The sequence below is a fragment of the Schistocerca cancellata genome, chromosome 2 (assembly GCF_023864275.1).
Source record: "Schistocerca cancellata isolate TAMUIC-IGC-003103 chromosome 2, iqSchCanc2.1, whole genome shotgun sequence".
NCBI lineage: Eukaryota > Metazoa > Arthropoda > Insecta > Orthoptera > Acrididae > Schistocerca > Schistocerca cancellata.
This window is the reverse complement of record NC_064627.1, coordinates 387,327,521-387,350,433: the sequence shown is the minus strand read 5'-3', so window position 1 is coordinate 387,350,433 and position 22,913 is coordinate 387,327,521. Positions and strand designations below refer to the sequence as shown.

Here is a 22,913-nt window from a genome sequence, read left to right as displayed (position 1 = left end):
AAAGATCGTCACAGTGCATCAGAACTGTGAAATAATAGTGTCGTTTTTCTACACGTTTTTTGTAGTTCGAAATAATAATTCTGTTTTTGCTACATGTTCTTTGCACCTAGTAGTTTCTAACAACAGCTTTGTTTAAAAAATGTAACAGTTTATATGTGATATGACGACAGAGAGAGAGGCCTATGACCACTGGAGTTATTCTGTTTTGGTTATTTTATTTTCACGTTTACGTTTATGTTTAGTTTTTAGTCAAAAACTACCCCAAAACCGTGTACTGAAATAGTGTTTTCCTTCTTCACTAGACAGTGTCACAAGTTACACCAAAGTCGTAACACAACACATAGGACCGATGTTGTCCATCAACTACAACTTTTGGTATGCGTGTAAACAGTATTCTGCAACTCCCTTTTTGAATATCTACCGAAAAGACCTACGGCTATTTTACGGAGTATAGTGCAAGAGCGCGGAATTAGCCCAGCGGTCTTAGGCGCTGCAGTCATGGACTGTGCGGCTGGTTTCGGCGGAGGATCGAGTCCTCCCTCGGGCATGGGTGTGTTTGTCCTTAAGATAATTTAGGTTAAGTAGTGTGTAAGCTTAGGGACTGATGACCTTAGCAGTTAAGTCCCATAAGATTTCACACACATTTGAACATTTTTGTTGACACTGGGATTCCTCCCCTTTCGATTCGGCGGTCCAAGCGCCTGGTTTCCTATGCCTTCACATCCGCTTTTCCCCTTTTCACCCTATCCTTTTCGTGGCTTCGGGCCATTGCCCAGCCGCTACTCACCCTCAGCTGGGTTTACCTGTTGGGCTCCGCTTTGATTATCTCTGCTGTGGCTCCCATCTCCCCTCCTTGTCCTCTTGCCCGCCCTTGGTTAGTTCCTTGGCCACAGGTTTGCATAGATCTCTCCTGAGGACTGAAGGCCTGCATCGCTCCAATGATCTGTCGTTTGTTCTGAACGCTCTTACAGGAGTTTCACGACGCCATTGTTTTTTTACACCAATGGCTCTACATCCGCTGATCATACGGAATATGCCTTCGCACCTTCTGTTGGCATGGAACACCATCTCTTACCTGTCATGTGTGAGGTGTTTACTGCAGAATTGATGGCCATCTATCAGGACCTCCCTCATCAAGTTTTGTTATGAAGAGATTCAAAGAATGGCCTTCAGGCTATTGTTTGGTGTTTTTCCCGTCACATCTTGGTCTCTACCATTCACGACATTCACGCTGTTCGTGGTGATGCTGCTTATTCGGTTGATTTCCTTTGGGTTCCTGGCGACGTAGGTTTCCCAGGTAATGAACTTGCTGATCATCTGTCTTGGGAGACGACCCATTCTCAATGACCCCTCAGAGGGTGGGTTTGCGGCCTTACATCATTTTTTTTTTTAGCATGCACCCTCAACATAAGCAAATAAACTGACGGAAAAAATCGCGACATCAAAAAATAATTAATGTACAGTTATAAAATATTGGGAATACATTTGTCTAGGTAACATACGTAAGTGATCATCATTGCAAGATCACAGGTTAATCTACGAACGAAATAGTCGTTGCAAATGTGAAATACTGGTACATTGTTACTGGTGGAACCGCCAGAATGTTGATGCAAGCATGCAAACATGTATGCATTGAGCTTTACAGGTGCCGGATGTCAGTTTGTGGGATGGAGTTGCATGCGTGTTGCATTTGGTCGGGCAACAAAGGGACGGTTAATGCTGTTTATGCATGACGCCGGAGTTATCGTCCAATGATGTTCCATATGTGCTCGAATGGAGACAAATCTGGTGATCACTCCGTACAGTATGTTAGGTCACAACAGCGGTTTGTGGCCGAGCGTTGGCCTGTTGGAAAACTCGTCCTGGAATATTGTTCAAGAGTGGCAGCGCAACACGTCGAGTCACCAGATTGACGTACAAATTTGCGAGTCGAGGTGTGTACGATAACTACGAGAACGCTCATGCTGTCGTACGAAATCGCAACCCACACCATAAATCCAGGTGTAGGTCCAGTGTGTCCACTGTCTAACAATCAGACATGTTGGTTGCAGGCCCTCTCCTGGCTCCTCCTAACAGGCACACGACGATCACTGGCAGCGAGGCTTTCATCAGTAAATGCAACAGACCTCCACGTTGCCCTCGAATGAGTTATCGCTTGACACCACTGAAATCTCAAATGCTGGTACTTTGGTGTCAGTGGTTACTCGCTGCAGGGCGTCTGGCTCGGAGCTGTCGTTGAAATAGCCGATTCGGAGCAGTTCGTTGTCACTGTGGTGCAGCTGCTGCTCCAATCGCTGCTGCAGATGCAGTGGTTTTCCGTGGCTTCCCTAAATCGCTTCAGGCAAATTCCGGGATGGATTCATTGAAAGGGCACGGCCGACATCCTTCCCCATCCTTCCCCATCCTTCCCTAATCCGATGGGACCGATGACCGTGCTGTTTGGTCCGCTCCACCCAACCAACCAACCAACCAACCAACCAACCAACCAACGTCCTCCGGACAAGACACTGATGTACTTATTTTTATATGGCTACGCAGAAGACCTTGGATATGTACCTCCGTAGCCGACAACAATTCCACAGCTCAAAAACCTCACTTCTAATAGGCATGTCGATGACTGCACATATGCCAGACTGTATGGCGTCCTTGTCTTCATAACAAAGAGGAGTAATCTGGGACATGTATGAAGTAAACAAGGATATCCTTTTGTTCTCGCTGTATTCAGTTTGAATTATCCTGTATATTTATGAAATGGTAAGAGTCCAGTAAGACGTTGTCATCCGCAGATGAATATTTTGTAGACATTTCACCTTCGTACTTAAATGCTCACTAGAAAAGTGGTCGAGAAATTGCTTGCGCGTAATACAGAACTACCTAGGCGAGATGATAATGATGTCCCATACTCCGAGGAGTGTAGGGGACGATGCGGGAGACCCGCACCGCCGTACTAGGCAAGGTCATAGAGGAGGTGGTTTCCCATTGCCTTCGTCCGACTGTTGATGATGACGTCGACGACACTACAACACCCAGTCATGTCGAGGCAGGAAAAATCCCTGACGCTGCCGGGAATTGAACCCGGGACCCCGCGCGGGAAACGATAACGCTACCGCAAGACCACGAGCTGCGGACATAGGCGAAATAGTGAACATTTAATGAAAATTCTTCTTTTTGCCATCATGATACAGCTGTAGAGCTACTGTTGCCGACGTTAAGTGCAAAAACTAAGAACATTTTTCTGAGCAATAAGCTGGGGAAATTCGTTCTGTAGAATGTATGGGAGGGGAAGGGAAGGAGAAAATCTGTTTTGGGCAATGTCACTGATGTTCAGATCACGTGTCATAGTTACAGGATGAGCTGCTGTAATGGAACTACCAGTAAGCTGTCATATACTGCACGTGTGTTCGTTCCAGATGGCCCGGTGACGCAGAACATGAGATGGAGAAGCTGGCGCGCCTGCTGTTCCTCGTGGTGCTGTGGGCTGTCTCGGTCACCGCGCAATGTGAGTACCGTCTCCATGACTTGTCTACGTCTACATCTACTTCTGTGCGCGCTTACTAATTATAAAGTGTATTTTGCGGGATACATTGTGTTATAGAATCTTTTCTACTGAGTAGAGAGATATATCTAGAGCATCCACGGCTTTCTTCTTCACTTACAATGGATGCGGCAGGAGGTGTTACTTTCCTGGGTAACGACACACAAGGGAATTGAGCGGAATGAAGCAGCGGATGTGGCAGTCAAGGAAGAGAATATTTTAAATCAGATGAATCAGTGTGCTGTGTCCCTACATGCCGTATCATCGCTGTTTGGCTAAAGCGTCATGTGCTGGTGGGAAGAAGAGCGGCTGGAAGGGATGAATAATAATTTACTGTTTATAAAATAAGCTTCTCGGCCGTGACGTTCCACCTTCGAGGCACTTAAGCGACATGGAGTACCTTCGGATAGAGCACAGCGGCTACCTGATCTGCCGTGAGGACCGGCCAATGTGAGGTGTTTGGGGCGTACTGATTAATACGTCACATTTTAAATAAGTGTGTTTCATATTCAGGGCAAGAGGACATAGGTTAGTCTACCATCTGATAAGTCCTATTTTTGATGACAGTGAACGAATGTGGTATGACTTAAGATTTTGCGAAATGTCTGACGTGCTCCCTAAACTATTAGGGAAAGATTTTGTTCAGTTACCAGCGTGTCCGGCTCATCCTGGTTTCTTGTAAGGGGTCAGCCAGTCACGCTTTGCTAGGATATTAATTTTTGTGTTGTACTTCAGCTAAGATATTACCAACACATTTTAACAAACCGCAGAGTTAGTCAGTTAGTTGGTTGCGTGTTCCATTGATCAATCCCACAGTAGGTAGCCGTTATGATGTGGAACATGTCAAGTGCACAAGAAATGCATATATGAAGCAAAAGTTTTAATATATATATATATATATATATATATATATATATATATATATATATATATATACAAAGTTAAAGATTAATATTTCTATTATTTACCCCATTCCCTTAAATGGCACAAAATGCATATACTATATTTATAGATTTATTTATTCCTACTCAAGAATTCATCTATGGTATAGAAGGAGTTGTCAAGGAGATATGATTTCAATTTATGTTTGCAGCTATTACTGCTGTCTGTCAGAGACTTTTTTCATCTGGTAATTTGCCGAAAATTTTTATAGCAGCATATTATTCTGTGCAAAAGATAGGTTGAGCAAAGGATAGTGTTAAGTCTTTCTTTTTTCTGGTATTATAATCATGAATGTCACTGTTGTTTTTAAACTGGTCCATATTGTTGAGAACAAATTTCATTAGTGAGTAAATGTATTGTGAGGCTGTTGTAAGAATTCCCAATCTTTTAAAAAGAAGCCTACAAGACGTGCGACTATGAACCCCACACAGTATTCTAACCACTTTCTTTTGAGCAGTGAATACTTTTTGTCTAAGTGTTGAGTTGCCCCAAAATATTATTTCGTATGACATCAGAGAGTGAAAGTATGCAAAGTATGTTAGCTTGCTAACTTCTATATCCTCAAAATTGGCAATTATTCTGATCGCAAAAGTTGCTGAACCTAGTCGCTTTAGGAGATCCAAAATATGAATTTTCCAATTAAGATTCTCATCTATATGTACACCCAAAAACTTAGTATGCTCTACCCTGTCTACTGACTTCTGTTGATGTGTTATATTTATTGAAGGAACTGTACTTTTTCCAGCAGAAAATTGGATGTACTGTGTTTTTTCAAAGTTTATAGCAAGCCCATTTTCAGAAAACCAATTACTGACTTTTCCAAAGACCTTATTTGTATCATTTTCAATTGGACTTTCTTTTACTGGATTACTAACGATGCTTGTATCATCAGCAAACAGTGTCAGTTCAGCTTCCTGTTTCAGATAGAAGGGAGGTCGTTCACATATTTTAAATTCTTCCTAATTGAATATGTATGCTAAGTGAATGTGTGTGAAAATGGGAGAGAGTGATCATAATTTTAAGTGACCGTCCGTCAAGTGAAGCAGTGCCACAAGTCTTCCTGTTGCAACAAATGTAGCAAGCACGTCACTCAGCACCGCTTCCTGTGTGTCATTCCAAGAGCTGTACATGTTGGCCTGGAGCACTGATAAAGCGATTTCGGATGGAATAAGCTGCGCACTGAATTTCATCTGAACTTATGAAGCACAGGGCCGGGTTATAGGCATATTGTCTCTTCGAGAGTTGTCGGTGTTCCCTTTTTGACCTCTTTCTTTAATTTCCTCGCACGTAAAAGTCCAGATGTGTTGAGCCTTTACGTTGTGACGGTTGGTCCAATGACTGGTTTGATGCCCCCCCCCCCCCCCCTGCACGTCCGGTGGTTAGAATAGGCCTTAGGTATTCCCGCCTTTCGTACGAGGCGACTAAAACGAGTTTCACACGTTTCGACCTTTATGTGACGCCTTACAAGGTGCATCGTGTCCATCTTGCATTGAGATCTTTAGCCCACTTCCTCGTCGTCGCATTGCAGTCCTGCCCATTCTCCGTCTCTTGGGCGAGGACTCCTTCCTGGGTGCGTTTTCCACCATTCACTATGCAGTGTCGATTTCTGCATCGACGATGACCGTGGACTTCTTTGCACATGATGTCCAGCACGGTAGCCAGTCCGTTGTGGTGGGGCCGCCATGTACCCTGTTGGTTGTAGCCCCCTGACCACACAGGGATCGCTCTGCTGATGCCTGCGCCGTTAACTCCACACGTATGCCAAAGTGCAGATAAATGCCCATTCCCCTGGGGCATCGGGACTCCCAGCAATGGCCATCCTGCCAGGTGGCCCTTACTGCGACTGGGTGGCGCCCGTGGGGTGGGCCTCTGGTCGGAGTGGGTGGCATCAGGGCAGATGACACGCGATGAAGGGTAGTACATCATCTCTTGCTGGTGGTGAAACACCAGCAGTCTCTAAGCGATCACGATCTCAATTCAACGGATAGAAGTACGTCCCCAAATCGTTCCCCTCCCTGGCCACACCATGGGAGGAAGTCAGGCTAAGGATGGCAGCCGATCTTATTCGCCCCATTACCTTGTATGTTCGAGAGCTGATTGGTAGTCTTTTATTGCTGCGTTACTCACTTTGGCAGCTGTTCTTGATTCGAATTCTGGAATATTTACTTAGTCTTCTTTTGAGAAGGCATTTCGGAAGGCTGTGTTTGGTATTTCTGCTTTGGCAGCACTGTTTTCGATAGTATCGCCATTGCTATGGCGCAAAGAAAGCATTGATTGTGTCTTGCCGCTAGCATACTTCACATACGACCAGAATCCCTTTGGGTTTTCTGCCAGGTTTCGAGACAGTTTGGTTGTGGAAACTGTTATAAGCATCCCCCATTGAATTCCACGCTAAATTTCGAGCTTCTGTAAAATATCGCCAATTATGGGGATTTTGCGTCTGTTTAAATGTGGCATCTTTGTTTCGTTGTTTCTGCAACAGTGTTCTGACCCGTTTTGTGTACCAAGGAGGATCAGCTCCGTCGTTTGTTAATTTATTTGGTATAAATCTCTCAATTGCTGCCGATACTATTTCTCTTAATTCAAGCCACATCTGGTCTACACTTATCATTAATTTGGAAGGAATGGACCTTGTCTCTCAGGTTGGCGTCAAGTGAATTTTTATCTGCTTTTTTGAATAGGCATATATTACGTTTATTTTTCTAGGATTTGTGGGGTTACAATATTCAATCTCGCTACAACCCTGTGTTCACTAATCCCTGTATCAGTTTTGATGCTCGTTATTAACTCAGGATTATTTGTTGCTAAGAGGTCAAGTGTGTTTTCACAACCGTTTACTATTCGTGTGGGCTCATGAAACAAACTGCTCAAAATAATTTTCAGAGAATGCGTTTAACACAATTTCGGCTGTTGTTTTATGCGTGCCTTCGGAATTAAACATGTATTTTCGCCAACATATCGAGGGAAAATTAAAATCATCAGCAACTATAATCGTATGAGTCGGGCACGTGTTTGAAATCAAACTCAAGTTTTCTTTGAACCTTTCAGCAATTGTATCATCTGAATTGGGAGGTCGGTAAAAGAATCCAATTATTATTGTACTCCGGTTGCCAAGAATGACCTCTGCCTAAACTCACAGGAACTATCTACTTCAATTTCGTGACAAGCTAAACTAACAGCAACAAACATGCTACCGCCAACCGTGTTCAGCCAATCCTTTCGGAACACCGCTAGGTTCTTCGCAAAATTTTGGCTGAGCTTATCTCCGGTTTTAGCCAGCTTTCAGTGCCTACAACGATTTTAGCATCAGTGCTTTCTATTAGCGTTTGGAGCTCTGGTACTTTCCCAACACAGATATGACAATTTACAGCCGTTATACCGATGGTTCCTGTATCTACGTTCTTCCTGTGGTGTTGCTAAGAGGTCAAATGTAAACTGAACAAAGACGAAAGTAATGAGAATTACGAGAAATGAGAACAGTGGAAACTAAACATCAGGACTGGTGATCACAAAGTAGGTTAAGGAATTCTGTTACCTAGGCAGCAAACTAACCCATTACGGACAGAGCAAGGAGGACATAAAAAGCAGATTAACATGGAAATCGGACATTACTGGCCGCGAGAAGTCTATTAGTATGAAACATAAGCCTTAACTAGAGGAAGAACTTTCTTAGAATGTACGTTTGGAGCACAGTATTCTATGGTAGTGAAACATAGACTGTGGAAATACCGGAATAGAAGAGAACCGAAGCTGCAAAAGAATGTTGAAATTTGGGTGGACTGATAAGGTAAGGAATGAGGCGGTGCTCCGGAGAAGCGGCGACGGAATGAATAAATGGAAAACATTGACAAGAAGGAGGGACAGGATGCTAGGACATCTTTTAGGACATCACTGAATAACTTCCATGGAACGAGAGAGGGCTATAGAGGGTAAAGACTGCAGAGGAAAGCAGACTGGGATCATCCAGCAAATAATTGAGGACGTTGGCTCCAATTGCTACTCTCAGATGAAGAGGTTGACACGGAGGGCAATTCGTGGCGGACCGCATCAAACCAGTGAGAAAAATACGCCAAAAAAACAGTGCACAGAAACCCCGCATCAGTTTGCAGTTTTCGAAGCCACAGTTCGGAAAACTGTAACCCAGTTTGAAAGGATGGAGCGAAATCTGAAAAAGATGAAAAGCACTGGACGGTAGTTCTTCGGAACAGTCCTTTATATATATATATATATATATATATATATATATATATATATATATATATATATATACACTCCTGGAAATTGAAATAAGAACACCGTGAATTCATTGTCCCAGGAAGGGGAAACTTTATTGACACATTCCTGGGGTCAGATACATCACATGATCACACTGACAGAACCACAGGCACATAGACACAGGCAACAGAGCATGCACAATGTCGGCACTAGTACAGTGTATATCCACCTTTCGCAGCAATGCAGGCTGCTATTCTCCCATGGAGACGATCGTAGAGATGCTGGATGTAGTCCTGTGGAACGGCTTGCCATGCCATTTCCACCTGGCGCCTCAGTTGGACCAGCGTTCGTGCTGGACGTGCAGACCGCGTGAGACGACGCTTCATCCAGTCCCAAACATGCTCAATGGGGGACAGATCCGGAGATCTTGCTGGCCAGGGTAGTTGACTTACACCTTCTAGAGCACGTTGGGTGGCACGGGATACATGCGGACGTGCATTGTCCTGTTGGAACAGCAAGTTCCCTTGCCGGTCTAGGAATGGTAGAACGATGGGTTCGATGACGGTTTGGATGTACCGTGCACTATTCAGTGTCCCCTCGACGATCACCAGTGGTGTACGGCCAGTGTAGGAGATCGCTCCCCACACCATGATGCCGGGTGTCGGCCCTGTGTGCCTCGGTTGTATGCAGTCCTGATTGTGGCACTCACCTGCACGGCGCCAAACACGCATACGACCATCATTGGCACCAAGGCAGAAGCGACTCTCATCGCTGAAGACGACACGTCTCCATTCGTCCCTCCATTCACGCCTGTCGCGACACCACTGGAGGCGGGCTGCACGATGTTGGGGCGTGAGCGGAAGACGGCCTAACGGTGTGCGGGACCGTAGCCCAGCTTCATGGAGACGGTTGCGAATGGTCCTCGCCGATACCCCAGGAGCAACAGTGTCCCTAATTTGCTGGGAAGTGGCGGTGCGGTCCCCTATGGCACTGCGCAGGATTCTACAGTCTTGGCGTGCATCCGTGCGTCGCTGCGGTCCGGTCCCAGGTCGACGGGCACGTGCACCTTCCGCCGACCACTGGCGACAACATCGATGTACTGTGGAGACCTCACGCCCCACGTGTTGAGCAATTCGGCGGTACGTCCACCCGGCCTCCCGCATGCCCACTATACGCCCTCGCTCAAAGTCCGTCAACTGCACATACGGTTCACGTCCACGCTGTCGCGGCATGCTACCAGTGTTAAAGACTGCGATGGAGCTCCGTATGCCAAGGCAAACTGGCTGACACTGACGGCGGCGGTGCACAAATGCTGCGCAGCTAGCGCCATTCGACGGCCAACACCGCGGTTCCTGGTGTGTCCGCTGTGCCGTGCGTGTGATCATTGCTTGCACAGCCCTCTCGCAGTGTCCGGAGCAAGTATGGTGGGTCTGACACACCGGTGTCAATGTGTTCTTTTTTCCATTTCCAGGAGTGTATATATATATATATATATATATATATATATATATATATATATATATATATATATATATATATATATATATATATATATAGTTAGCAAACAGAAAAGTCATATTCAGGGCTTATCGCATAACGATTAGATAACTACTGCAGAATCTGAATTTGCAATAACAATAAAGATGGCTGAAGGTCAGTAAGGGGGGCGGGGGGATTTGAGACGGACATATGGGTAGTGTATATTACCGTGTTAAAATGTTAGTCGAATTTCTCTCGTCGGTTGCTATTGTTTTCAATTACTGTATTTTATTCTTCGCATTTTCAGTTTCTTTAATTTTTTTATAATGCTTGTAAAGACAAATCTATAATGCTTGACACGATCAATATAGCTTCCAGCATACATCACCGCTGTTCAAACATTTGTCGACATTCTCCATCAACGAACACGATATCCATTTTTTCAACTTTCCTATAGGTTGTGAAACACTCAACAGTTACACGAGAAAGTTGCTTGATCGCAATAACATCATAGCACTGACTGATGATGATCTTGAGTCGTGTAAGTTAACACACAAACTGTACCGTAGTTAAATGTTTGCTTCTATTCGGTACAATATGAGGCGTACGCACCTCCCCTCCTGACGGTCGTACTGTGGTTTGCGACGCTGTTGCTTGTTGATGGTTGATCAAAATCCGCATGTCATAAGTCGTTTAAGTCCTTTTCATAGGCCACAGACGTAGTATATAGTAACATTTTATAAACAAGGTCTTCATTATTCGGCAGTTATAATCGCTAAAAATTACTTGTGTGCGTTGAAAACTGCCACATGAGCGCTATAAACTCGGCTTATTTAAGAGTTTCTGGTACTTTTTTTAGCTGCACTATGCTGTATGTTTTGTTGACTCCACCGTAAGCTTTGCCACTGTGGATGGGAGTCCATTGCAAAATAGCTGGTACATCTAGTTTCTGATAAATGATCACGATCAGTCACATATTTCTGAAGTGTTGTTTAGCCATTCTATGTCGATCATCATGGTAATAATAGTAATAATCTGTATAAATAAAAATGTTTGTTCAAAATCGAATATATGTGAGAGTTCTTCATCGATTACTTCGAAATTTTGACACAACGTTGCCTTCGAATACTTATATTAATATATATAATATATAAATAAATATATAATGTATAAAAGAGAAACGTTATTACATAAAATCTCGTAAAGTTCTTGATCGATTTACTCTAATAAAAATATGAACAAACACAGGGTGTATATTTTTTAACAATACATATATATAGTTAGCAAACAGAAAAGTCATATTTATGGCTTATCGCATAACGATTAGATAACTACTGCAGAATCTGAATTTGCAATAAGAATAAAGAAGGATAAAGGTCAGTGAGGGGGGCGGGGGGATTGGAGACGGACAGGGGTGGGAGGAAATGGACACAGAAATCGGAAAGGGGGAAACAGAAAGAGGGGCGGGAGGAGAAGACGGACAGAGAGAGGGGATAGAAAGTGATGGACACGTAGGAGAGGGGGGGGGTGAGGAGGAGGAGGAGAAAGAGAGGGGATGAGGAAATGGACAGTGACGGGGGAGAAGTAGATTAAGACTATATCCAATATGTTCTGACGCAGACGAGATGTTATGATGGTAAAAATAATTTTATTGTGAAATAGAGACGAAACAGTAACAAAAAAGGCAACTATTCGAAAGTGCTCATCTGTACAATCAAAATCTGCTGAAACGTATTCAATTTATAGCTCCACTCCATGCACTGCATGTAAAATGAACGCTTCGAACTTCCATGGCTTAATGTCCCAGTGGCGTGCGAGGCGTCACTGCTCAAACCTGTCCCACTTTTCGACATCAGACTTTCCGAGATCATCAAATGTGTGATCAGGCTTTCTGCAGTGACGCACTGCAAGTGTCAAAAATGCCCATTTCGGTTAATGTCAGTAAATAGGCTAGTCCATTCAGTTGCCACTTGCGCCCCGCCCCGCCCCCCCCCCCCCCCCCTCCCGGAGACACCTGTTCCGAAGTGGGCGCCATCTCTACTCTTGCGTTAATGTCTTGCAAGACAAAGCCATCGCCGAAATATTGACTATACGGCTGGACAATAGATTGGAAAAGCCTTTTCATATACTACACAGCCCTCAGTTACCATCGATAGCAATCCATGCAAGATACTGTCCCGAAACATGAATGATTCAACTCCTTGCAAAACCTTTGGGACTGCAAACTTGAAACATGTATTTGCAGCAGGTCGCCTCCATACTCTTCTTCTAACATCATACCAACCCTATCCAAGGTTAACGAACAGAACCAGACGCCACTGATCCAAGTAGCAATCCATGATGCCTTTCCCACCTTTTTCGCACACCATGGAGGTGAAGAGATTGTACCGATTTTTGTAATGGATGCATAGGGGCAAATTCACCAGTTTTGCGTACTGTCTGGGTAGGCACAGCCCTCCCAGGTGCTTAAAGAAAAAGGGGCAGCGTGTAGCTCTGGATCATTCTCCTCGAACGTGGTGATAACCCTTCTTGCTGTTCAGTTTCATTGCGAGTCTGCTCTAAACCTGCAAAGCCCTTTCTTCAATTGCGCAACACGGAATGCTACCGTCTACCAGTCCACACTTTCCAATCAGCATTTTTACACGAAATTGTTATATACATGGTGTACCGAAAAGAATTATCTGATTTGGCACGTCTTTATTTTTGAAACTAATAAACATATACAATGAATTTTATTTTTTGATGAACAGGAAAATCAAAAAGTTTTTTTTCATACCTTTTCATAGCTGTTCAATACGCCCCCCCCCCCCCACCCCCTCCCCTTGCGATGGACGGCGTATGTCAATGCGGCATTCGAATCGTTCCCTCACTGCAGCGAGCATGTCTTGAGTTACAGCTTCCACAGCTGCTGTTATGCAATGTCTCCATTCATTGTTGTTGGTAACGGAGGTACAGAAACAGTCTTTTGTAAACCTCCACTAGAAATAATCGCGTACCATCAGGCCTGGTGACCTTGGAGGACAGTAATGTAAAGTTGACTCATTTTGTTCAGTGCGACCGATCCTGCGTTCAGTAATCCTTTGATTTAAAAATTTCTGCGCTTCCAGATGCCAGTGTAGCGGTGCTTCAATCTGTTGGTAAAGGAAGTCTTTCGTATAGTATCCAACTGTGAGAAAAGAAAGTTTTCAAGCATATCGACATATGTGCTTCCTGTAACAGTGCTCTCGACAAAGAAAATTGGAACACACACCTTCGGTTGTGTAACTGCATGCACAAAACACATTAAATTTGGGGGAGTCCCTCTCATGCTGTACAACTTCATGTGGTTGTTCCGTACCCAATATTCTCGCGTGATGACGGTTCACCTTTCCATTTAAATGGAATGTTGCTCGTCACTAAACACCAAGCGGGGAAGAAAACTGTCAAAAAAAAAAAGGCTCTGAGCACTATGGGACTTAACAGCTGTGGTCATCAGTCCCCTAGAACTTAGAACTACTTAAACCTAACTAAGCTAAGGAAATCACACACATCCATGCCCGAGACAGGATTCGAACCTGCGACCGTAGCAGTCGCGCGGTTCCGGACTGCGCGCCTAGAACCGCAAGACCACCGCGGCCGGCAAAAAACTGTCATCCTCCATCTTGCCAAGAACGAAATTATAGAACTGCACACGTTGTTGTTTGTCACCTTCACATGGAGCTTGCAGTAGCTGAATTTTGTATGGTTCCATGTGTAAACGTCGACACAACACAGGCCAGATGGACATCGGGGGCATGTTGAGCTGCTGCATGGCGAACTGATTTCTGCGGATTGGGAAACTATGGCGGATGCGTTCGACGTCTGTGTCTGGCAATCGGTGAGGGCCCGGCGGTTTGCCTTTACACAAACAACCTGTCTCTCGGAATTGTACATTCTATCGTCTAATGCTCTGTCCTGTTAGAGGATCCACACCATAGTCGCGTTGAACAGTTGCTACTGACCCGAACTGCGCACTACAAAACGCTTTCTTTTGTCCCGACACCATTTGTACTAGAAATGAAGTGAGCGCACACAGCTGCTACCTAGCGGGAACGATGTAAAACTCGAGACTTTGCTGTTTCCAATATTACGTTGTTCAGGAACATATTCTCAAATAACATACTTATGATTTTTTTTTTTTAAATCTGATGATTTTCTTTATACACGCTGTATATAACACAAACTACTCACAGTTCACAAAGTACCCAACAGGATGTGAGAAAGGAATGCTCGGAAGCTGAATTCCTTACTGACTGAACATGTTTTGCGGATACGCTTTTTCCCTTTTGCACGGTTATGTTTTCGACACCTTGCATTTTTCATAATTTAGAGCAAGATAAAAACGTAAAAGTTAATTGGTAAAAGCGTCTCGCCTAAGAGGCGCGTGAGATGTGCAAGGCGGAATGCAAATGCAGGAGGAAAGCGCGCCCACCGCCGCCTGCGTCATCGTTCCGCTGTGTGGCCGTAGTAAGGATGCGGCGCGCTGTGGAGTGGTGCATTGTGACCGCGTAACACACAGTTGCGACATCCGCGGACCATCCCGTGCGGAAGTGCACGTTGCCTGCTGCTGCATCGCATAACTCCCAGCACGAGAGCTTTCAGACGGTTCTCAAACTTCTGAGATGTACGCCATAGTGCCCTTAGCTTCCGCGTAATTATTTCTGGGCCGCTCGGAGTGGCCGAGCTGTTCTAGGCGCTTCAGTCTGGAACCGCGCGACCACTACGGTCGCAGGTTCGAATCCTGCCTTGGGCATGGATGTGTGTGATGTCTTTAGGTTAGTTAGGTTTAAGTAGTTCTAAGTTCTAGGGGACTTATGACCGCCGCTGTTAAGTCCTATAGTGCTCAGAGGCATTTGAATTATTTCTGGGGAGATTTTTTGGCGCCGATCTTAGAGAAGATAAGTTTGGGTCACGGAGAATTGTAAGCAGACGCGAGGAAATACTACCCCTGTGACTTATTTTACAAGGTAGGTCGATGAAAGGCAAACCAATGTTTATAGCATTAAATCAAACAGCAAGTTTACTGTTAACAGTCACTCTTTTATTATTTCCACGACGCGTTTCAAAGGTTTAAACCTCCATCATCGGGTGGATTAATATTAGTTAGTATGACATTTGTGTGTGTGTTGTGTTGCTCTTTTTTGGAGGAACTTGTGGCACTGCCTAGTGGAGAAACAAGACACAATTTCAGAACATGGTTTTGGATAACTTCTGACCAAAAAATTAAGCTGTCTAATGGTAAATATAAAATAAGAAAACTAGAGTACCTCCAGTGGTCACAGGTTCCTTTTGGTGTCGTAACACATGACATGTATACTGTCACATTTGTAAACAAATATGGCGTCTGGAATCTGCTGGGTGCAAGGTTCACGTAGCAGAAGAGAAGACATAAACGGAAAGTGCAAAGAATATACATCGTAACAACATTATTACAGAATAACTGTTTAAAGTATTTATAGGTGTTGTTTTGAGGTGTCGAATATATGTGTGTGTACTTCAGGTGCCATATAAATCCAATTTTGGCAAGTTAAAAAAGTTTAACATTCATACTCGTTTATACAATCAGGTGAAATGTTAAAATGGCTCAAACTTCATACTTGTTGATAACAATCAGGTGAAATGTTATGGACTTGAAGTACAATAATCATATTGGCTACAGGGGAAAATCATACATACATACATAAATACATGACACTATTAGGATTAATAGACAGATGTGATAGGCTGGAGGAAGAAGGAGAGGAAGAGAGAGAGAGAGAGAGAGAGAGAGAGAGAGAGTGTGTGTGTGTGTGTGTGTGTGTGTGTGTGTGTGTGTGCGTGTGCATTTTAAGAATGTAGGCAGTTGCTAAAAACAGATTGATACTATTGTAAATATTGTCATTTAAGATGGATTCCGGACTGGTAACAGTAAACTTGTTGTTTCATTTAATGTCAATAACAGTCACGGTAAAGCCTAACCTAAAATGTAGATTTAGAGAAAGCTCTTGACAGTGTTCACTCCCTGAAATTCTGAAGGTAGCAGGGATAAAATACAGGGTGGTATTATGGACTATGCAGGATAAATTTGGCTAATTAAAGTTCAGGGAGTCGGATTTAAAACTTTGAGTTTCACCGACTACGTAACAACGCTCTCAGACACTGCGAAGGATTTGAAAGAGCAGTTGAACGGAATGGATAATGTTTTCAAATAAGATTAACATCAATAAAACAAGGGTAAAGGAGTGTAGTTGAATTAAGGTCAGGCTATTCAGACTGACTTAGATTGCGAAGTGAGACGCTAAAAGTGTCCGATGGGTTGTACTATTTGGGCAGCAAAATAACTGTCGATGGATGAAGTAGAGAGGATATGGAACGCAGACTGGCAACAGCACATTACCAAGGAAAGCGAATCTTAAAAAGGAATTTGTTAACATCGAATGTAAATAAAGTTCTTAGTACATCTTTTCTGAAGGTAACAGTATGCAATGTAGCCTTCAAATGAAGTGTGACGTGGACGATACAGTTCGGCAAGATGTGAGAAGAAGATCTTGAAGCGTATCGCTACAAAAGGATACTCAAAACTAGTCGAGTAAAACGAATAATTAATGAAGTACTGAGACGAATTAGAAAAAAAGAAAGAAATTTATAGCACAACTTGACTAAGAGAAGTGGTCGGTTAATACAAGAGAACGTGAGCCATCAAGAAATCATATATTTGGTAATGGAAGGAAGTGGGGGGGGGGGGGGGGGGAGGGGTAATAATTGTAGAGAGAGACCAAGTCTGGAACACAGTAAGCAGGTTCAGATGGATGAAGGTTGCAGTAGTTATGCAGAGATCTAAAAACTTGCACGGACGACGGCGCAGGTGATGACGAAAATCCCTAATTTTGGTTCCAAAGTAGCAGAACTGCTTCATTTCGTCAGTTTCATGGTCCCCAATTTTTATAAATTTATCACTAGTCTCATTTGTTACTCATCGATTTCGTCTTTCCATCGTTTACTCTGAGTGTATATTCTGCGCTCATTACTCTTCATTCAGTTTAACAGGCCATGTAATTCGTCGTTACTTTCACTATGGGTGGGAATGGCATCAGCGAATCTTACCAGTTAATCTTATTAATGAATAAATGAGTGAATGAGTGTAGGATCCTTGTGAATTTCCGCTACCAAACGGTCTTGATCGCCCAGTGTTTTCGTTTGTAACGATGATTCAGCCACTGCCGTCGGCATATCGAAACTTATAACTGATAACACAACGTTCAGTATCAATTTCATCAAAATGTTTTCTTAAACAAGGCGCCCAGCTCGCATTCTAACCGACTGCTAAAAAAGCACCTACGTGATACAATAAATCAATTGTATTAGGCTCGTCTGATCACACGTAACAACTCCTGGTTATTGTTGCTTCACAGCCACACGTGACGGCATACAAGGACTCACATTTTCAAATAAGAGTACTCGTCGTCTGTTCCTTTGAAAAGTGCATGGCCGATTTCGTCGACACGTTATTCGAATCTACGCCTACGCACATACTTCGCAATCCACCATACAGTGCATGGTGAAGGGCATCCTGTACCACTGTCATTCCCTTTACTGTTCCACTGGCAACTCAAATGGTGCGAGTAAAATAAGACTGTGTATATGCTTCCGTACATCCTGGTTTCTCTTCGTGCTACTCGAGCGAAATGTATGTTGCTGGCAGTATGTTTGTCCTCCGGTCTGTCGCAAATACCGGTTCACTAAATATGCTGGTCCTCTCTACAATGGCCTTGGCGTCATCGTGACTTTAAACTGTGGTCTTCTTTCGTTTCTCAACTAGTCACCTGCAACAAATTCGTTCTGGCGCCTGCACTATCGATCTCAGAAAGTTGAAAATACTTCAAAAATAGTGCAAGTGCCTTTTGGTTCATCCCCAATAATAAGTGTGCTGAATCAAAGATCAGTAGTAACAATAACTGAATAGATAAATGTACAATGGTCGTTATACTATTTTTTTCGGAAGTAGAGGTTCCATAAATACACTTTATTTTATGTTTTTTTCCTAGCTCTTTGCGATAAGTTTCGGAGTCGCTGTCCAATTCTTAAGCAATCATTTTTGCCATAACCCAAGCCGTAGGACAGTTTTAGTTTATCTGTGACCACTGACGATGCCAGACTCCGGCCTACCAGCTTGATCTTATGGCAGGAATGATTGCTTGAGAAAGTGACTATGACTACGAAGCTAAATGCTAAGAACGAAAGATAAAGAAAAGTCTAAAACAAATACTTCATTATCTACAGAACCACCACTTAAATTCTCCTGGAAAACTAATGTGGGACTGGAATGCGGTTGTAGAGGAAGGAGTAGAGGAAAGGGTTACGGGAGAAAATGGGTTTGGTAGTAGGAATGAGAGAGTAGAGAGCCCAATTGAGTTCTGCAATAAATATCACATGGTAATAGCGGATACCCGGTTCAAGAGGAGGTGGTATACTTTGAAAAGGCTGGGAGATGTAGGAAGATTTCAGTTATGTTACGTCATGGTCATTCAAAGATTCCGAAATCCGATATTGGATTGTAAGACTTACCCAGGAGCAGACATAGACTCAGATCACAATTTAGTAATGATGAAGGTAAGGCTGATGCTTAACAGACTAATAAGGAAGAATTAGTGGGCAAAGTAGTAGCATACGGAGGTACAAGGAATGAAAAGATACGCTTGAAGTTCTCTGAGGCTCTAGACACTGTGTTAATTAATAGCTCAGTAGGTAGATCAGTTGAAGAGGACTGGACATTTCTAAAACTGGCAATAACTGAAGTTGGAGAGAAAAACGTTTGGACAATGAAGGTAACTGCGAAGAAACCAAAAGTAACAGAAGAAGTACTTCAGTTGATCGATGAAAAAAGGAAGTAAAAAAGTCCAGGAATACGGAAATAAGTCACATAGGAATGAAATAAATAGGAAGTGGAGGGATGCTAAGGCGAAATGGCTGCATGAAAAATGTGAAGAAATCAAAAAGAAATTATTGTCGGGAAGGACTGACTCGGCATACAGGAAAAGTTAAAACAACCTTCGGTGAAATTAAAAGCAAGAGCTGTCGGAATTCCACTGTTAAATACAGAGGAGAGAGTGGATAGCTGGAAAGAGTACACTGAGGGCCTCTATGAGGGGGATGACTTACTGATATTGTGATACAAGTAGATACAGGAGTAGACAGGGAAGAGAGAGGCGATCTGGTGCTAGAATTTAGAAGAGATTTGAAAGACTTAAAATCAAATAAGGCAGAAGGGACAGATAACATTCCATCGGAATTTCTAAAATCTTTGTGGGAAGTGGCAACAAAACGATTAGCCACGTTGATGTGTAGGACTTTGGCGATATACCGTCTGGTTTTCGGAAAAGCATTATCCTCACAATTCCCGAGATTGCAAGAGCCGACAAGTGCGAGAATAATCGCACATCCAGCTTAACAGCTCATGCATCCAAGTTACTGACAGAAATAGTATACAGATGAATGGAAAACAGAATTGAGGATTTGTTGGTTTACGATCATTTTGGTTTTAGGGAAGATAGAGGCACCAGAATGGAAACAAGAATGAAGAAAAATAAAGGCACGTTCGTAGGATTTGTCGACTGGGAGAGACGTTAGACGATGTAAAGTGGTGCAAGATATTACAAATTCTGAGAAAAATAGGGATAATTTATAGGGAAAGATTGTTAATATTCAATGTGCACAAGAACCAAGACGGAACAATAAGCGTGGAAGACCAAGAATGAAGTGCACTGTTTAAAAAGAGTGTATGGCGGGGATGTAGCCCTTCGCCCCTTTCGGAAATCAAGAAAGATTGAGGAGTGGCATTAGAATTTAAGGTGAAAGGATATCAATGTTAAGATTCGCAGATGACTCGCTAACCTCAGTGAAAATGAAGAATTACAGAATCTGTTGACTGGAATGAAGTCTAATCAGTATAGACTGTGGATTGAGAGTAAGTCGAAGACAGACGAAAGTAATGATAAGTAGCAGGAATGAGAACAGAGAGAGACTTAGTATCAGAACTGATCACGAAGTAAAGTTAAGGAATTCTGCTACCTAGGCAGCAAAAAACGCCTAACGGAAAGATCAAGGAGGACATAAAAAGCAGACTAGTAATGGTAAAAAGGGCATTCCTCGGCAAGGGAAAACTACTAGTATCAAACACACGTCTTAATTTAAGAAAGAAATTTTTGAGATGTACCTTTGGATCACAGCATTGTATGGCAGTGAGACATGGACTGCGGGAAAACCGGAACAGAAGAGAATAGAAGCATTTGAGGTGTGGTGCCACAGAAGAATGTTGAAGATCCGGTGAACTGATAAGGAAAGGAATTGAGGTGGTGCTGCAGACAATCGGCTAGGAAACGAATATATGGAGAACACTAATAAGAAGAAGTGACACGATGGTAGCACGTATGTTAAGAGATCGGGGAATAACTTTCATGGTATTAGAGGGACTTGTAAAGGGTAAAAATTGTAGAGGAAGACAGAAATTGGAATATGTCCACCAAATAATTCAGTATGTAGGTTGCAACTGCTACTTTGAAATGCTAATGTTACCACAATAGAGGAATTTGTGGCGGGCTGCATCAAACCAGTCAGAAGACAGATGACTTAAAAAAAAACGTAATTGAGAACGTAATGAAGGAGGTTGTTATAGTCTCTGCAGGGGGATTGCCTCTCTAGGCGAGAAACTCTTTTTGGAGAATTGGCGAAGTAGCCCCTCTCCGAGCGAGTGAGCAAGTATCCCGTGCCGCAGTGGGCAGCCCGTCCACGGTGCGTGGTTTCTCCGTCCGTGTATTCAGCTGCACGGTTCGCCGTGTGCGGGAAGTGTGCCGTGGCGCACAGAGCAGACGAGACCAGAGCACGCTGCGCTCGGAACAAGGCCAATTGTTCTGTCACGTCATCAGGGCCGGCTCGCTCTCTTCTCTTGTAGCTATGTAGCTAGTAGGCATCCCTTCGGTATCTCTGCGGCGCCAAGAGGCGGCCACAAAGCCTGTTCAAGCTGAATATGTTATGTGGAGGTAACTATTAGAACCGAGTCAAGCTTCAATTTACATCAAAGTAACAACAAAAAATGAAAATAACGAAAGCATCATTCGCTGACCTCTACTCCAACGTGTGCTCCTCTGTATGGTGTTCCGTATCTGGTAGCCGGTGGGTCTGTCGCGATGAACTGATAGCGAGGGGCGATATCTGAAATATTTGGACTACCAGATATGAGTGTAGGACTTAGGGAAAACGGTACAGTTATGGCGTTTTGATACGAGATGCTAGATATAACAAAAAACGTTTAACACTGATCAAATTTCTGGAAAATGGCAATACGAGAATCAAAATTAACTGGCACTGCACTCAACATGAACACAATGGTTTATAACATCGAAAATTACGATATTGTTAAAAGCATGAATCACGTAATTAACTACCCAATGTTAAATCCAATCCTAGCGCTGCTGAGTTTTCGGATAAGAATTAACTGTTATCAGTTTCGAATTGTAAATCTTTTTTTTTTTTTTTTTTTTAGAATTATAGATGTATTGCGATGCAGCGCTGTCAGTAATAGATCGCTGACATAAAATTATAACTGCTTGAAAAACGAAAGTGAAGCTCCCAGAACGAGAGGATAGAACGAAATGAAACTTAAAGGATTGAGCGGGTATGCGACATTATTTCAGTGATTACGAAACTAAGTCGAGTCGAGTTTGAGCCTACTTAGTACGAGTAGTATGACATCGCACCCCTCTCTGACCTGGATTCACACACTAATACTGTTGGTAAGGGTGTTATAAAACCTTAGTGTGCTCTCCTGAGGCAAGCTGGCCCACAAGTGTTGTAATAGGTCCTTGTATCCTCGGTACTGCCACTGGGAACACATTGACGCCAGAACTTGTTCCACAGACGTTCTGTCAGGCACAAATCTTAGTATCTCGCTGGCCATAGGAGAACCTCAACATCACGCATAGAGATGCGTGCCATGTGATAAGCATTGTCCTCCTGAAAAAGACACCACTGTATTGCCGCACGAGACGTAACACACGAGGACGCAGGATGTCCCTGGTGTACGGTGTGCGTCACAGTTCCCTGAGTTACTACAAACCGTGACCTTGACTGATGGCTCTCCCATCACAACGCCAGCAGTAAAATCGCTGTACCTCTCCAAAACTAAGAAGAATGGGACCTCTTCCTTAGTCGCCGCCATACTTGCTGACGATCGTCATTAGGAGTAGTGCAGACCCGCGATACACCACTGAACAGAATGTGACGCCATTCACCAGCAGTCCACGTTCCACGGCCACGGTACCACTCCTAACGCAGCAGTTTGTGTAGTAATAATCATGGAACGGTAATTTCTAGTCCAGCTGCTGCTAGCGTCCGACCAATGGTGCGGGATGACACAGAATTATGTAATGTATTGCGAATACATAGAAAGAAGGATCCCTTATTGTCTGATTTTATGATAGCGGAACAAACACTGGTAGCAGTTACTTCTGTAAAATATCTGGGAGTATGCTTGCGGAACGATTTGGAATGATCATATAAAATTAATTGTTGGTAACGCGGGTGCCAGGTTGAGATTCATTAGGAGAGTCCTTAGAAAATGTAGTCCATCAACAAAGGAGGTGGCTTACAAAACGCTCGTTCGACCTATACTTGAGAATTGCTCATCAGTGTGGGATCTGTACCAGGTCGGGTTGACAGAGGAGATAGAGAAGATCCAAAGAAGAGCGGC

General features: G+C 43.5%; 1 protein-coding gene across 1 annotated transcript in view; it reads left to right on the top strand.

Annotated features, from left to right (window-relative positions):
- The window catches only part of LOC126161798 (fat-like cadherin-related tumor suppressor homolog), a 367,143-nt gene that overhangs the window by 115,671 nt on the left and 228,559 nt on the right, over positions 1 to 22,913 (top strand). Inside the window, exon 2 of the mRNA XM_049917888.1 lies at positions 3,411 to 3,499. Within this exon, the coding sequence (XP_049773845.1) occupies positions 3,411 to 3,499 (89 nt within the window). The remainder of the gene's footprint in view (positions 1 to 3,410; positions 3,500 to 22,913) is intronic.